The 17,659-nt window shown below is 37.7% G+C and overlaps 1 protein-coding gene across 9 annotated transcripts in view; it reads left to right on the top strand.

Annotated features, from left to right (window-relative positions):
• Positions 1-1,561: 1,561 nt before the first annotated feature.
• Positions 1,562-17,659, top strand: part of LOC311294935 (uncharacterized protein) — a 60,213-nt gene continuing 44,115 nt past the window's right edge. For 2 of the 9 annotated variants that reach the window (XR_014628145.1, XM_084416044.1), the window contains exons 1-6: positions 1,566-2,095; positions 2,788-3,105; positions 3,877-3,933; positions 4,021-4,137; positions 4,336-4,403; positions 15,003-15,067. Coding sequence is in view for 4 of the 9 variants with exons in the window: in XM_084416044.1 (XP_084272170.1) it covers positions 2,041-2,095; positions 2,788-3,105; positions 3,877-3,933; positions 4,021-4,137; positions 4,336-4,403; positions 15,003-15,056 (669 nt within the window). In the remaining 5 variants the exon portion in view is untranslated. Of the gene's footprint in view, positions 2,096-2,787; positions 3,106-3,876; positions 4,138-4,335; positions 4,404-15,002; positions 15,068-17,659 lie in introns of all 9 variants that reach the window. The other 7 variants (XR_014628143.1, XM_084416045.1, XR_014628146.1 and 4 more) reach the window with 5 other exon arrangements.

Below are 17,659 nucleotides of genomic sequence, written 5' to 3' on the forward strand. Positions count from 1 at the left end.
AAAATTCTAAACACATTATAAATGTTAGAAATGTATTGATAAAACATATTACAAAGACTGTGAACTGTGAAGTACTGAATTGTGGAGTTAGACCGTTAAACAGTTTTTCACCATTGCTGTGTTCCGGATTTTTTGGGCGGGGCTAAAACGGGGGCTCGATGACGCACTGGAGCCCCTGAGCTCCTGGACACGCCCCTACTTGATGACGCACTGGAGCCCCTGACGCTGCCCCTATAGTCTAAGGTACCATTTGTCAGTTAAAGCCTATAGTTTCCATTTAGAATAAAGTGTCCTATTCTGAGAGAAAGAACTTGTTATCTTGATGTTTTGAGACGAGACTCCTGTTTATTGTTTGAGCCTGGCCAAATCCAACCTTGGAAAAGCTGTGTGTCGGGTGTGTGTGTTAGTCTTCTTGCTTACAGGTTAAGGAACCACTGGCATTGTTGGAGATTGACTGAGTTGTTGTTCGAGACATGCTGGCACCCAGCAACCCAAATTTGCGACCTGGAATGTCACGACGTGCCTGACTTCAGGGTCAGAGTGTCAGCGGCATAATCTATGGAGATATGCTTCTGTCTATCTGTATATGTGTGGAAAATTACTATGTTTATCAATTTCTTGGCCAATAAGAATCGTTCAGCCTGTAAGCAATGACGTAGCTTAGACATTGGAAATGGTATAACTGCTGAGATCTTTGTAACTGTAAGCGGGGCGGCCTACGAACTCCTGTGTGAGTCTTGAAGCTGACTTCTGCTGATGAAACTGCAAACTATCTTCAATAAAACTTTTCTTCTATTTTTTATAATTCTGACTCCGGGTCTTCTTTTCAAACATCTGGTCCATGGGTCCTAAACTTACCCTATAAGTTAACCCCTAACACTACGTTCTGACGTACAACCCAGAAGCGCTGCGCTAAAAAATACATTTATATCACCACACGTGTGCTGTTCTACCTGGCATACAAAATAAATAAAATTATTGCCTGTATGTATTTTTTGTTATTGGGGAAAATCCTAATATAAAAATGACTCTAGTCTCTCAATAAGAACTCATTTTAAATCCTTCCATCCATGTTTTTATTTTTATTTATTTAACTTTTTCAAACATGTGCATAGTTTATAAATGAGAATACAGATTCATGATTTTCATCTGCAGAACAAGATGGAAAAAACTCTAAAACATTATCATATGACATTTCAATAGGCCTAAAACATAAATAGAATAGAATAGAATGAGGCATTTATATAGCGCTTTCATATGTACTACTGTACACCCAAAGCACTTTACAATCATATCAGGGGATCTCTCCTCAACCACCACCAGTGTGTAGCATCCACTTGGATGATGCGACGGCAGCCACAGTACAACGGCGCCAGTGCGCTCACCACACACCAGCTATAGGTGGAGAGGAGAGAGAGTGATATAGCCAATTCAATGGAAGGGGATTATTAGGAGGCCATGATTGGTAAGGGCCAATGGGTGGAATGTGGCCAGGACACGGAGTACAAATACAATATGCATATAGCCCTATGACTAATACAAGTTGTGTACACAATGAACAGAAGTGCAGTCATCCCATGAATTACAAGGCAATGATTACAACTTAATTGTATGTACAGTGCTTGGCATATATGCCCATACATATGTACTGCAGAGATGCAGTCCTTTTCAACAGAAGCATATACACACTTCATGAAATCTTCAATCTTCATCTGCATTGCATATTACAGTAGTTAACCATAAATCATATAAATGTTATTTTACTGGGCTTTTTTTGCGGTAAGTAACTGCAAAATTACGGCAAAGTCTAACAGTGTATAGTTTAACACAGTGACAGACATGGCCCAATGAAAACATGAATGAAAAAAACAGAACTGCTGTGAAACTGGATGACAGCGCCAACACGCCACACGCCACACGCATACTCACTCAGCCGAGACACAAAGACAGAAGCAGATCTACAGTTTTCCTACACGACTTAACTACAGTCCACATTGCTCTCAGGTCATTTTTAAACACATTTTAAGTGGGTGGAAGAAAATGTTTAAAGAAGAAACAAGTTTTTTTTTCTGGCTGTGCTTTTGCCTTCTGATTGGTAAGTTTTTTTTGTGTGTGTGTGTGTGTGTGTGTGTGTTGTTGTTATGCAGTTAGTACAGCTTTTTATAAAACTATTAAATCAGTCAGAAGATTTGCTGTTGTTTTGATTCCCAGTATTACTTGAATAATCATTAGCTGATTTGAAACAATATGTATTGTATAAAGCACTAGGTAAATAAAGGTGGCTTAATTTATTTACCAATTATTTACATATTTATCTAAATGTCCTGTTAAATCATGAATTTTAGGCTCTTTGCTCAAATACAGGACAGACAACTGTATTCTGTTGCTGTGTGAACGTGGCTTATGATACCAAACAGAACATCTGTACTGTCAGTCTCATTTGAAGGTTCAAGGTGTTTATATTTTTCCAGTAATGTGTTATTTTTGTGGATTTGTAATGAACTTTATCAATAAATAAAAAAAGCAGAACTTCCACTCTTTTATTTACATGTTTAAGTCTTAACACTTACAAACTTATAATATGAATATGTGAATTCAGAATACTGTTTTGCTTTCTGCCATTTAACTTCCACACTTTTTTTTTTTTTTTTTTTTGCTATTTCAAACTTTCTGCCTTCCAAAGTTTGTAATAATTTCAAAACTTGTTTAAAAGATAAAATCTTTGTTAAACCAAGCTAGATTTTACCTATATTATGTGTGACTGATAAACTGCTGTTTGTTCTCCAGGTGTGTTTGGTGGCGATGCAGTGAAGTCAGTGTCAGTGATGGAGGGAGATTCAGTCACTCTAAACTCTGATACTGAACTAAAGGATGATGATGTGATTGACTGGAGGTTTGGAACTAATGGGCCTCTAATAGCTCAAATCAATATAGAGCTTGATGAGATCTTCATATCTAACGGCACTGATGGGAGATTCAGAGACAGACTGAAGGTGGATAATCAAACTGGATCTCTGACCATCATGAACACCAGAATCACAGACTCTGGACTTTATGAAGTGACCATCAGAGGAAGCAAGACCACATTCACTGTTAATGTCTATGGTGAGCAGAGAATTACAGCTCACTCTATTATATATTACAGCCTTTGCATATTTATTTTCATAATTATTCTTAATATTGCACAACATTTTTATATATATATGGGTTTTTTTTGTTTGTTTTTTACACATTTTTACAATGACACTGTAATTCCATTTCAAATATAATTTAAGTCTAGAGGGATTGAAAACTGTCCAGGAGACAGGTCTCTTGTTTCTGACCATGGATAGTGTCAAATAATTGTGCAACAATATATTTTTTTCATATCAAACCAATATTGCTAATTCTAAATATACATGCCATGCAAACATGGACAGGTACAGATACGACCAGGCCTCAGAGCCGATTGATGAAGCGATAAGAACAGGACAGCCACTACTCCCACACAATACACACCGAATATTATTATTTCGCATTGTTCAAACAAGACACATTCGCTCCATTTTCTATCACTACAATTGTTAGTCTATGTTTAATACACACCTGATTGAGGTCTTTGGGGACACATCTCACTGTTTTATTTGCCATGATGTGCCTTATACGGCTGTATTTGACATGATGCTATTATTCACATTTACTCTGAAGAACTAAAACCAAGCATTTCATTTGCAATTCTTATTGAAACTATATTGAGTTTATGATGAACACAATTTTATTACCAATAAACTTTGACTGATTGACATTCACTTTTATAGTACACGTTTCATAATAACATCTGTTTGTAACAGATCTACTACTTTTGCCTCACTCACACTAATAACTGTCCCTCTTCAGCCGCTACAACACCAGACCCAACCTCTACTTCACGTCCTACATCACATCCTACTTCAGGTTCTTCTTCACGTTCTTCAGGTTCTTCTTCAAGTTCTTCTTCACATCCTTCAGGTCCTACCTCATTTCCTACTTCCGATTCTCCAGACCCAGTCTCTCTGATAGTGTTGATCTCTGCTGCTGCTGCTGCTGGATCTCTGTTGCTCATTGCTGTGGTCGTGATCTTCTTCATCTACAGGAAACACAGAAAAACAGACCAACAGGGCAAGTGTTATCCACTGCTGATATATAATAATAATAATAATAATAATAATTCATATATTAATTATTACAATAAAAAGTGTAGCCTGGATATAAAGCTCTATTTTTCATAATGCACCTTAAATGTATAATGTATTTGAATGATAAAAAGGATTATAGATTGTAGATTAAATCTATTTAATAATAATAATAATATTACAGCTGAGACCATTGAAGAAGAGATAACCTACGCCGATCCGACATTCTACAAAAGAAACCCACCGAAAACGGTAAGATCGTGTCATCTGTGTTATTTTCAGCAGTCACATTTAGATATGTTTAGTGTATCCCTGTGTAAGTGTGAATGGGTATGCTTCCCAATGTTTTTATTTTATTTTTTATTTAAGATAAGATGAATAAGATATTAATCTTAAAAACCACACTAGAGTTTGAAATCTGGAATTGAAACTTGTTCTATGTTTCTGTCGACTTCATACATTCACTAAAAATGACTGCCTCAGCAGATTAAGTAAAAAAATATGAGAAAAGGAAAAGGTTAGTTCTGAGAAAAGATTGTGCAGCACATGTGGATACAGTTAAATGGGAAGTCCACCCAAAACAAATTATGTGAAACAAATGTTTAGTTCCCAATCTTCACCCCATCTGCTGAGACATCACATCTTTCACAAAACATTTTTACACAGAGATTGGTAGGTCTATTAGTAAATTCTGTTGACTTTAGCAATCTTTGTTGCATTATATGCCAACAGTGGCAGTTCAAAAATGGCACTTGTGTTTCCCCTCAAATTTGCATGCCTGTAACTCAAGAAGCATTAAAATATCTTAATATCCTTTTAGATTTTCTTCCTTAACAAACTTTTCTTTTAATATCTTAATTTTTAAGGCCCTATATGTTTTAATTCCAGAAATACTGGGATTTCAATGTAAGATTGTCAAATTGTACTCATTTTTAGTGGTCAAAAACCAAATGTGGGTCACTTTGGATACAGCTAATACTTTTTTCTTTAAAAAAAAAGTAATTTCTGAAGAATAAATCATATTGAAAGTAGAAATGTATCTTGTTTCTCTTTATCAAAACAATTGCATAGAACATTCCTGTCTGAGTGCCGTAAGTATTATTTTTCCTGAGTTTGCGTGCCTGTAACTCAAGTGTTAAAGATATCTCGATATCCTTTTAGATTCTGGTTCTTAATACACTTCTCTTTTGGAACATTCATTTTGAATTACCCATTGTTAATTATTTCAAGTGTCAGAGCCCTTAAATGTTTCAAAGTTTGAGGTATTATCAGTGATTCCACTGAATATGCTCCTTAGCAGTGGATACTACTCGATCTGTGACTATAGGGGCTTTTATTCAGGGTGGTTCCCCGAGAACTAATGGTTCCCATAGGAACATTTTCCTGGTTGCATTCACACCGCTATTAGGAGCTCTTAAGTGACTTAAGCCACGCTTGTTGTTGTGACTTTTATTTTGGCAGCGCTGAGAATGCCAGAGCCTGAGCACACAGTGCTCACATTCTTCATGTTCATTAGTTTACGATCTGTCTAACAGTCCGGTCTAATACGTTATTAGATAGAACTGTTATACATAGAAAGTAGACAGTAATGAAAAGTTATTAGCATTTGCCGTGTGGTTGATGTCCAGTGTTGCTAGCTGAGCAGAAATACATAATCATGTTTGGCTTGGTCCCCTAAAAGTTGTGTTGGATTTTCTCCTCAGCGTAAAGGTTAAGAGGTCCATCTATCATTGTTTTCCATGTTCGTAGAGTTAGTTTCTGGAGGAAATAGCTATAATCTGTGTGTTTAAACTGAGCGGGAACCTTCCAGTCTCTCTCTCTTGAAGCCAAAACGAAAGTGAATTAAACTGCAGTTCATCGACTGGCCGCTAGAGACAGGCTCCGAAAGGGAGTCAATTCCATATATCCCCCATGTTAAAGCGATACTCCACTTTTTTCGGAAATAAGCTCATTTTACAACTCCCCCAGAGTTAAACAGTTGAGTTTTACCGTTTTAGAATCCATTCAGCCGAACTCCGGGTCTGACGGTACCACTTTTAGCATAGCTTAGCATAGATCATTGATTCTGACGAGTCCAGTAGCATTTCTTTCAAAATGACCAAAGAGTTTAAATATTTTTCCTATTTAAAACTCGACTCTTCTGTAGTTAAACCGTGTACTAAGATCGACGGAAAATGAAAAGTTGCGATTTTCTAAGCCTATATGGCTAGGAACTACTCTCATTCCGGCGTAATAATCAAGGAACTGTGCGGCTGTACCATGGGTGCAGCAGGCGTAATGATATGACGCAGCGCATGAAAATAGTCCCCAGCTCGGTAACTTCTTCCAACGTGACCGGGACTAAGTTTGTCTAACCTATTAGACCTATTTTCAGGCGCTGCGTCATATCATTACGCCTGCTGCACTCATGGTACAGCCACACAGTTCCTTGATTATTACGCTGGAATGAGAGTAGTTCCTAGCCATATAGGCTTAGAAAATCGCAACTTTTCATTTTCCGTCGATCTTAGTACACGGTTTAACTACAGAAGAGTCAAGTTTTAAATAGGAAAAATATTAAAACTCTATGGTCATTTTGAAAGAAATGCTACTGGACTCGTCAGAATCAATGATCTATGCTAAGCTATGCTAAAAGTGGTACCGTCAGACCCGGAGTTCGGCTGAATGGATTCTAAAACGGTAAAACTCAACTGTTTAACTCTGGGGGAGTTGTAAAATGAGCATATTTTCGAAAAAAGTGGAGTATTAAATCAGGGGGGTAATCGAGCTCTCGGCTAGCGTACCATCCCAGAGGGCCAGCATTGGCTAACAAGCCATCACCTGCTGTTAGCATTCCATTGACTCCCATTCATTTTGGCGTCATTTTGACAGCGAATAACTTTACATCTGAGGCGGGTATATTTGTGGCAATAGCCAACAATACATTGTATGGGTCAAAATTATAGATTTTTCTTTTATGCCAAAAATTATTAGGATATTAAGTAAAGATTATGTTCCATGAAGATATTTTGTCAATTTCCAACCGTAAAAATATATAAAACATTTATTTTTGTGAGTGAATGCAGCACAATCACGAACATAAATGGACAAATTTAAAGGTGATTTTCTCAATGTTTCGATTTTTTTGCACCCTCAGATTCCAAATTTTCAAATAGTTGTATCTCAGCCAAATATTGTCCTATTCTAACAAACATCAATGGAAAGCTTATTTATTCATCTTTCAGGTGATGTATAAATCTCAATTTCAGAAAATTGACCCATGTGACTGGTTTTGTGGTCCAGGGTCAAATTTGTCCATTGTTTATTTCTAAAGAAACATTACCTTGTAGCTTACGCTATGGCCCCGTAGAAGCAGTTTTTTGTAAAAATAGGCTAGCGATTGCGTCATAACCACGTGACTCTCTGGAAATTACCGTATAGACACGAGGAGAAACTCACAGTCAATCGGGGGGACATGGAGGCATAAAGTCCGATAAAGTCAAGGGAGAAGCCCATAGAGAGTCAAAGTTGCTCCTGCTCCTAGCTCATGGACAGCTCCTACTCACGCTCTCCGTCTCTGCAAGTTTCGGAAGGGAATGATTCAGATTTCTCTTGGCACAGCTACTAGAAGACTTACAACTGTCAGTCAGGTTGCTCACGTCACATCTACGTCGTCAAGCTCAGTTTGAGTCTGCGCAGTACGCTCAGCCATCAGGAAGTGAGTGCTTCTAATTTGCTTCACTTTTCTCTGTTGAAGTCTATGGGAATAGACTGTAATAAAAAATAATAATATTATTATAAAATAGACTGTAATAAGACTGTAATATAAAAAAACAGACTGTAATTTAGACTGTAATATAAAATAATAATAATATTTTTTAATATAATAAAAAAAAAAATGTTTTCGCTGTGTCCATTTATTTTACTGTCTATTGCAGGGATGTCCAATCCTGCTCCTGGAGGGCCACTGTCCTGCAGAGTTTAGCTCCAACCCCAATTAAACGCACCTGAACCAGATAATCAAGGTCTTACTAGGCATTCTAGAAACTTCCAGGTAGGGGTGTTGAGGCAGGCTAGAGCTAAACTCTGCTGGACACTGGCCCTCTAGGACTGAGTTTGGACACCCCTGGTCTATGGTTAAAATGCCCAACTTTACAGCAGAAAAAAATATGTTTACAGCCTGGTACAAAAATCGGTTTTGGCCCTTCATGATTTTGCTCTTCATGAAAACCGTGAGGGGGTGAATTTTTTTCATAACTCATCTGTTTAAATTATATTAAGCCTTAAAGTTCTGCATAATTAAGGGCGTGGCCACTTGAGTGACAAGTGGATTGCCGCTGCTGTCACTACAAGCCATTTGTCTGCTGTCTGTTAGCCGTCACTAACTTGGCATCTCTGCCGTGTTTAATACTTTTTTTCGGGATTATTTAATACACCCATTACTTCACCCACGCCTTTGGATTCGCATAATACATTTTTAACTAGAAGAATAGTACAGAATCACGATACACAGTCTCACTTGTAGCTATATCTTTTAACTATTATAATATTTCAAGGGGCAAAAACAGGAACTTTAACTATTGGCTATCAACAACTGTCATCAACATAGCGCGATGCCCTGTGCGGTAGCACATTTGAGCTAACTCGATCACGTCGAGCTAGGTGGGTGTGGTTTCAGCAACAGGCACCTCAGCTCCACCCACTTCTCCCGAAAATCCAAAAAAAGTCTGTTGGTGCCTCAGTGACTACTTTGCTCAGAGAAGCTGTCAATCACACAGCTGTCAATCATGACATCACATTCCCGTTTTTTTAGCATCAAATTACGAACTAAGAGCAAACTTATTTTAAAAAACGAACAGTTTGACAATGACAATTTATTTATATAGCACAATTAAAAACAACAGCTGTTGACCAATGTGCTTTATACATAGACTCACAAATAACATATAATGAGAAACTTTAAAAAACACATGTAAGCACATACAAAAAGACAGTGTTTAATCGAAAGCTTTTGAAAATGAAAAAGTTTGGATTTAAAAGTAATAAGAGATGGAGCCTGTCTTAAACTAATTGGGAGAGTATTCAAAGTCTTGGTGCAGCGATGCAAAGCGCTCGATCTCCTCTGCGCTTTAGCCGCGATTTTGGGGTAGACAGTAAAGCCCCGTTCACACCGCCAGCGATTTTGTCGCTGCATGTCGCTAGTCTATGTACAGTGAAGTCGCTTGTGGGCGTTCCTAGTGTTGTCGCTCTAATGTTATTGGTAGACTGCACGTCTGAGCATATACCATCACAAGTGTTATATAAAACTGAGATATAATTCTAATTTGACTAGGAATTGGTCTTAAAAGATTTAAAATATTATATGTATATATATATTAATATTATGCTGTTGGGAGAGTGTTGTTATATTAACCACAGCAGTGCAGTGCATTAAATATTTAACTACATTAACGATCGATCAATCAACAAATTAAACTCACTCATACTGTCAATAGTTACTAAAACGTCATTCGAATTTGACAAATAATCCATTTCTTGTCCCTTATAATCCACATAATGCAGGGGAAACTGTAAAATGAACTGTCTGCAGCAGTGCTAAACTTGCATCATGAAATTACAACACTCGAACTAAATGTGTGAATTAAACTCACTGAGAATGTCGACAGTTTCTTTTCCATGCATCATTTTATTATATCCATACAGTCAAATCATATAAAGCAGTGAAATCGCCCTCGAACTCTTCTTGCCTGCACTCGAGACGGTGGCGTTAGCTGAACTCCACTGAAAGTCTTCTTTCCTATTGGTTGTCGCTCGCGAAAATCGCTTCTCATTTGCATAAAGTTGAAATTTCTGAACTTTTGTCGCGCGTCTCGTGTCGCTTGACACGCCCACATTCTGTCGCCAACGGTCACTGTCGCTCGTGCCGCCGGATGTCGCCAGCGCTCCATTGAAATGAATGGGATCATGTCGCTTTGTCGCTGCGTGTCGCTGGCGGTGTGAACGGGGCTTTAGGCCTGATTTGAAGAGCGTAGAGACCTTGCAGGCTTTTGTTAGTAATTCTGAAAGATACGTTGGTGCTAAATCCATTTAAAGATTTATAAACTAAAAGTAATACTTTAAATTCTACTCTGTAACACACTGGTAACCAGTGCAATGATCTTAGAATCGGGGTGATATGCTCTCTCTTTTTTTTCCGCACAGAAAACGGGCCGTAGCATTTTGGACAAATTGTAAACGAGATAGTTTTTGCTGACTAATTCCCAGATATAATGAGTTACAATAGTCTCGATGAGATAAAAATGTGAATTAATTTCTCAAGATCTTTAAATGAGAGAAATGGTTTAGCTTTAACGAGCAGACGTAGCTGATAAAAACACGAGTTTTTTTGGCGATCAAATTTTAGATTATCATCCAAAACAAAACCCAAATCTTTCACCCAGGGTCTCAGGTACACGGACATCTCACCCAGATTCAAGTTTACAGATTTTGATAGCTCAGATGGACTAAAAATAATGATTTCGGTTTTCTTTTCATTAAAAATTAAGACATTTAAAGAAAGCCATGCCTTTACCTCCTCTAGGCATGCTGTAAGGGATGTTAGGCTTAAGGACTCTCGTTTCATGGGCAAATAGACCTGTGTGTCGTCTGCGTAGCAATGAAAAGATAGACCGTGTTTTTTTAAAAATGGACCCAAGAGGAAGCATATATAAAGAAAATAATAATGGAGCTAAGATTGAGCCCTGCGGAACTCCATAGTGCAGATGTGCTTTACTCGAATAATGTTCGCCCATCTTAACTGAGAAACTCCTATTAGTTAAAAATGATACTAACCATTTCAGAGCTGTACCTCCTATACCAACATAGTGCCTTAGACGGTCAATTAGGATAGTATGGTCAATAGTATCAAACGCTGCTGTTAAATCGAGAAGAACAAGTACTGTAATATCACCAGAGTCGCAAGTAATTAAAATATCATTAAGAACTCTGACCAATGCGGTCTCTGTGGAATGACATTTTCAAAAGCCAGACTGAAATATTTCAAATAATGAGTTCTCAGCTAAATAACTCTGTAACTGTAATAGAATCATTTTTTCAAGAAATTTAGAAACAAATGGCAAATTAGAAATTGGCCTAAAATTTGTCAAAACAGATGAATCCAGGTTCGGTTTTTTAAGCATTGGACGTTTAATGATGTGAATTCAATGTGTGCGGAGAGAAAACACATTCCTAGGAGGCATGAAACTTGAAAAAGGCATGAAAAAGCTGTTAAAATCAACAAAATACATTCTTCCATATATCTCTGATACTGATTCAAATATAGTCTTATGAACAGACTAATGAGATCAAGTTAATGAGCTTCAACTTGACCATTTCAGTGGATTTTTGGCACTATTGTTTTGATAGATATGTTTCTAGTTTCAACATTAATTATTCTTCAGACACCCTCCTTTAAATGCAATAATTATCAGTTGTGTGCCCCATTTGGTTTTTGACCACTGAAAACGGGTAATATTCAACAATTTGGACATCGAGCTGCTCATCGAGATCCCATTATGGCCTTGAATCTAACCCAGAATCTAAAAGGATATTAAAGGTGCTGTATGTAACATTTTGACTCTACTAAAGCATAAAAATACCATAATATGTTTGCATAATATTTAGGTAACATGCTGAGTTCACATACTCGTTTCTCGGAAAAACACTTCTACAGCCAGTTATTTTACTTTGAAATGTGCATTCTGTGTTGGAATGTCTGTTTATGTTTTGGTTTGAGTGACTCCGCCCACTGCCAGTTCATCCAATAGTCGTTTGACACCCCAGGATGCCAGTGTGCAGGAAACACAGCAAATTGTAGCCAGCAGACAAACTGGGTCAGAGATTGCAGATGCTACTCAATCTAAAAAGCCTAGGTATCATCTAAAAACGCGGATAAATCAACTCATCAAATTACAGTGTGTAAGTCTCCTCAGCTTTCATTGTCAATTGCGCTTGTTCCTGTTGCGTATCCTTAAATTGACAACGTCGAGTGAGCAACGAGTCTGAGGAGGAGGGGGCGGGGGAAACAATGATCTCCAATATTTTGAATTTGGACTACAGTAACTATTTCGACTACTAGCTGTCATTCTTACAGACATGCAAACTTTAGGGGAGAAAAAACTTGAAAACTGCTTTTCCCCATTTTTGAACTGTCACCTTTGGCACATAATGCAACAAAGATTGCTGAGTCAACTACAGATTTAAAGGTGCTGTATGTAATTGTCACGAGTGCCACCCCTGAAAATCCTTCCATTGGTCACCCACTCCTGAGTATTAAACTCTGGACTACAATTCCCAGAATCCTCACGGTCAAACCTGTCAGCCATTTCACAGATTATTTGAGCTATGAGCACGCTAGGTTCAGTACCAAATCTTGTATTGCCAAGGGCTACATTTCTGAACGTTCTTCTCTGTTTGATGACCTTGTTTGGATTCCGTTCTCTTAACCATTTGCTACCTCCCTTTTGACCATTGCCTTGTTGTCTGGATTATTGTCTGTTTGCTGACTGCCTGCCATGACCCTGATTACTGCTCTGCCTACGCTGCTGTTGTTGATCTGTTTATCACGACTCATGCCTGTTTGTATTCTTATTCTATCACTGCCCAATAATCCGCACATGGATCTTAATCCAAGTGCCTCAGATGCCTCAGATTCATCGTTACGGTAATATTGACAGCCAGCAATTGAAATGGGTACTGCAGTCCAAATTCAAAATTTTGGAGGGTTTTTTTTCCCAGCCCGTCCAACTCATACTCACGCTTGCACGTGTTACCAAAGCGAGCAGAATGGACAACGGAAGGACACAAGCTTTACACTGTCAGTTGATCAGCTAATGTATCTGCATTTTAATATGCCTCAGGTCATAGAGATTTTTAGATGGATACTGAGGCTTTTTAGGTAAGGTAGAATCTGTGATCTCTGGACCAGTTCATAGCAGGCTTCCCTGGCTGCAGTACGCTGTGTTTTTCACCAAATGGCAAAACGGTTTGTCGAAACACTATTGGGTAAATTGTTAGTGTTGTTAGTAATTGTTAGCATCACACAGTCAAAAACAAACATTCTGACACGGAACGCACATTTCAAAGTAAAATAACTGGCTGTAGCATTACAAGTAGAAACAAGTTTGTGAATTTAATGTTTTCTAAATCTCTGCAAACATATTACGTTATATTAATGCTTTGGTACAGTCAAAAAATGACATACAGGACATACATTTACGTCCTGTAAATAAAATCGGCTCAACATCACCATGAAAAATGTTGAAACCCATGAAGAGAAGTTTTGGGAGTGTTGATGGACCTGATCTTGATCTGTGTTTTGATGATTGTTCCGAATCTGAATCATTGTTCTGAAAACCTAATTTTCTCAGCTTTCTGTTTGATTTTTTTTATTTATTTTTTAAATGAAACTCCACATGAAAACCACATTTAAGGGCTGATAAAAAAGAATCATCTTTTTTTTTTCCTTTTTTTTTAATAGAGGCTGTTCATTCTGTGATATATTCACTGTTTACATATTCAACCAAATATTATTGGGGCCATAAAAAATGTGTGAAAAATGCAAACAGTTTAGATTGACTGTATGATTATGTTCTGGGCAAGAACAATAATTACTAGAAAGCCTTAAGCATCAAGCATGTTGCCAATAATAACCAGAAAAGCCAAAGCAACAAGGATGTTGCTGATACCTGATTAAACAAGCAATGATGATTTATAGGAAAAGTTGACTTATTTGCATTGAAGACACATTCGGAGAGTAAACATTAGCCAAATGATGAGGATGCTGCTTTTTCTGTATTTCCGGCTTCTTGTCTGTATCTTTCTCTTAAAGCCAACCTTAGCTAAACTCTTTGAAAGAGTCCATTGTCAGTAATGCAGTGATGCATGAGCACCGCTTGCCTTACTTGGAGGTCAGTTACAAACCAAGCAGTTTTTTATAAGTCAATGTGGCAAATCCGCATATTTAAGGTTCAACAAACTTGCATCCAATGCAAATTCTGCGTGGATTTTGATTATTGCTTTGCTAGTGGAATGACTATTTTTTGTATGTAGACTTTCACCATCTAATTAGGTCCTGGGCAACGTGATGATAGTGCTGATAATACTGAATGGACTGTATAAGGATGCTGTGATAGACGTCATAAAGATAGATGTGGATCAGCTAAGAGTCAGCTGATGCAAGTTTGACTGAGGTGACCTGCCTGCCAGAATTAACGCTCTACGCTTGATTACTTTTTATGGGGAAAGAGTTAAAAAAATGTCTGTCAAAAAAGGCATTCAAGTCAACCTAGTCAAGAGGCCAAATGGCACGTGCTTGAGCACCACTTGGGGTTCATGTGGCTGCCAATAACACTCTCAACAAGAAGTCAAGACTAAGCCAGTTCACCTTGGTGGTGTGCAGACTGGTTTTATATTATTCTTCACAATTTCACACAAACCAGAATGAATTGTTGTTAACTTGGTAGCATTTCTTAGTATAATTGATTTGCCTAATTGCATTTTTAGTACTCAGCACTGCTGTTCCCTATAAGCAGATGATATACAATCTCTGCCTCCTAGCCCATCTAGCTCACAAACTAGAATCGAGGAGCCCAATCCGACAAGCTTTCCTGACCAACAAGCTGACATATCATCAACATGCTGTGCAAATGAGCGATAGAAAACTGCCATAAATAAAGGCACTTATAGGCCTACTATTGAAAAACGCTTTCTCTTCTTTTCTGCATTTCACCTCTAGCTCTTTTTATTAACTTTTTTTTTTACTAAACCTGATATTACATAATATTAATATTGACAATTTGTCTCTTTGTATGTTTTGTGTGTGTTTTCTTTCAGAGTGTTAAACAGGAGGATGAGGTGATATACGCCGGTGTCGTCACCAGACGTTAATTAAACTCTCTGTGAGGCTTTTTTCTCATTATTGGTGTTATTATCAATAGGGTTTTCATGCACACTAGAAAGCTGGTATTGCAACCAAGCTGTTTAAGATTCTAAGCGTTGCTCATGCTTACATGCACTGCATTAGTAGCAGAATATGACCATGCAAAAGCATTAGCTGCGTTCTTACTGTGTTCTGAAGAGTGCATGTATGTGAGAGATAACTAAAGTAACACAAAGGTTTGGTTAAAGCCGATTACTGATATCAGCCACTGTGTACGCAGGTTAAGAGCATGACACTTACACCACATTTCTGAACACTGCAATAAACCCATTTCTTAAGTGCATGTAAACTCTGAACATTAATTTGACTTTTTCACAAAAATGTTTTTATTTGTGTTGTGTGAAATTAATTTTTTATTTTTACCTTTCCTGATTATTGTGATCATGCATGTTGATGTGTGTTTCAGTTATAGTAAAGGTTAAAAGCTCAAAGAATCACAGAGATAGTTAAGCATCATGGGAGATTACATTTATTCAACAGTTTCTATAGACCTTATGCGCCAGAGAAACGAGGGCGCCGCCATCTTTAGAATATTGTCTTTTAAAGTCCGCGTGAACCGGAAGTTGCAAACGACTTTTCTCCAGTGCTGTGACGTATTTCCCAGTGAAAAGGAATATTGAACAGAGGGCAGGGTTTTACTCTAGTGCTCCTCCTCTCCATCTCTCGCTCATTACAGACTAACGATTTGAAGGGAGTGGTTAAGCGTTTCTCAACCCAAGCCGTCAAGCATTCGTCATCAGGGAAGGTCCTCCAATGCAGAGAGGAGGGGCATTTTCAGATTTTGATTAAAGATTACGAAGCCAAAACATTTTTTTCCGTGATTTAACTTGCACGGATTAATTGGTCACCACAAGACTAGTAATATGCGCTAACAAAGTAAATAGGGTCCATTTTGATTTCAGTTGGACTTTAACTTCCGTTTTTGCGGTCGCTCTGTATATTTCTATGGCATTGCTGTCCAGGAGTAATTAGCTTTTGAAGTGGATTTACTTAATGTAAAGTTAACGAAAGTTATCATGAGGACTGTAATGTTTAAAGCAGATGACTTAACAAATGTCAGTCGACCGGGAAGGTTTTAAAACGAGCCGTTCATTAATAAACGCAAAATCGCTGTGAAAATACAGACCGGAAGTCAAAAGACAACGAGCGCCGCGCTGAAAAGGGGCGGGGCTACATAAGGTCTATAGCTTTGAACATTTACTTTAGATTTGTGAGTCTATATTTTCCTCTGAGCTCTTAAAACCCTCATGTGGATTCTCAACAATCCCAAAACTCATCCACATGGAACAGACATATATTATACAATAATTTAGCACACAATTTGAGGGAGAGTGCAAAGTTACATAGATAACCTAATAACCTAAACATGACAACATGCCCTACTGGGACTGATGTTAAAGCTCACATGGGACGGCTCAGATATTTGTTCACAAGTATATTTATTTTCAACAGGGTATTTTTCAGTTTTACTCTGTCTGTGTTCAGGAAATCCCAGCTGACTTTTAATAGCCATTTTATAAGTCCTAACAGCACATTCTCAATGCATTCAGATCAAAAGTCAATGATTGATATACACGAATCTGCAGAATAACAGTATACATTTATTTTGTTATAAATATTAGCCGCAAACAGATGTCTTTGGTGTATTTTTACAGTGTTGCCTTCAACAGACTCAAACCACAGAAGGCCTCAGCTTTAGATCTGGAAAGAAAAGTGGTTTCATCTGTTGAGAGCATGAGCAAGAGAATGTGTCTGTACTGGACGTTTGTGGTTAATGTGTATCGGTGTTTGCATATCTTGAGGCGTGAATAGTGTGAGTGTGTGTTCTTGTGAATAGTGTGTGTGTTCTTGTGAATCTTGTGGGGTTGAAGAACTTCCACAATTTTACTTCCTCTTTATGCAAAATAAAGTACAGAATGGAAAATGTTTACTCTAAACATATTCTCTGTGAGATCTTACCGTGTGAATGTGAAATATTACTAGTTCACTGTGTCAAAACTAATCATTTACTATGTGTATGTCTTCAGCAGCATTTGCATCTCTCTATATATCCATGACCCCATACTCCTGCTGTGACCCTACAGATAAGAAGTGTTAGTTTCAGTTAGTTATTTGCAGCTTAAGCAACACTTCATTATTTCTGAGAAGTTTCCACTAATCTTGTTATCACGCCTGGGTTCACACATCTTATGTTGATCTGTTAATGTCAAAGAAACAATCCTTTTAAAAATAAGTAAATAAAAATAAATAAATAATGCATTGTTTTAAACAGTGATGCTTTTCCAGTAGCAAACTTTTTTTTTAACCACTAGCAGTGTATGACAGACGGGAGACGGCAACCGCCTGAATCATAATGTCATGTGACTCACTGATAGCTCTATATTAAAACTTCCTTCAGCAGACAGTGCAAAAACACAAATCTATTTAACACTATCATTGGAAAGATGATGTTTGCCTACAAAATGTTATTATTACAGTATCTAACCGCAGGGCCTAACAAGGCTATGCTAAACTCTGAGCCCGTTATGAGTCATAGACGAGCGCTCTCAAG

The sequence above is a fragment of the Rutilus rutilus genome (genome assembly GCF_951802725.1).
Source record: "Rutilus rutilus genome assembly, chromosome: 8".
Taxonomy (NCBI): Eukaryota; Metazoa; Chordata; class Actinopteri; order Cypriniformes; family Leuciscidae; genus Rutilus; species Rutilus rutilus.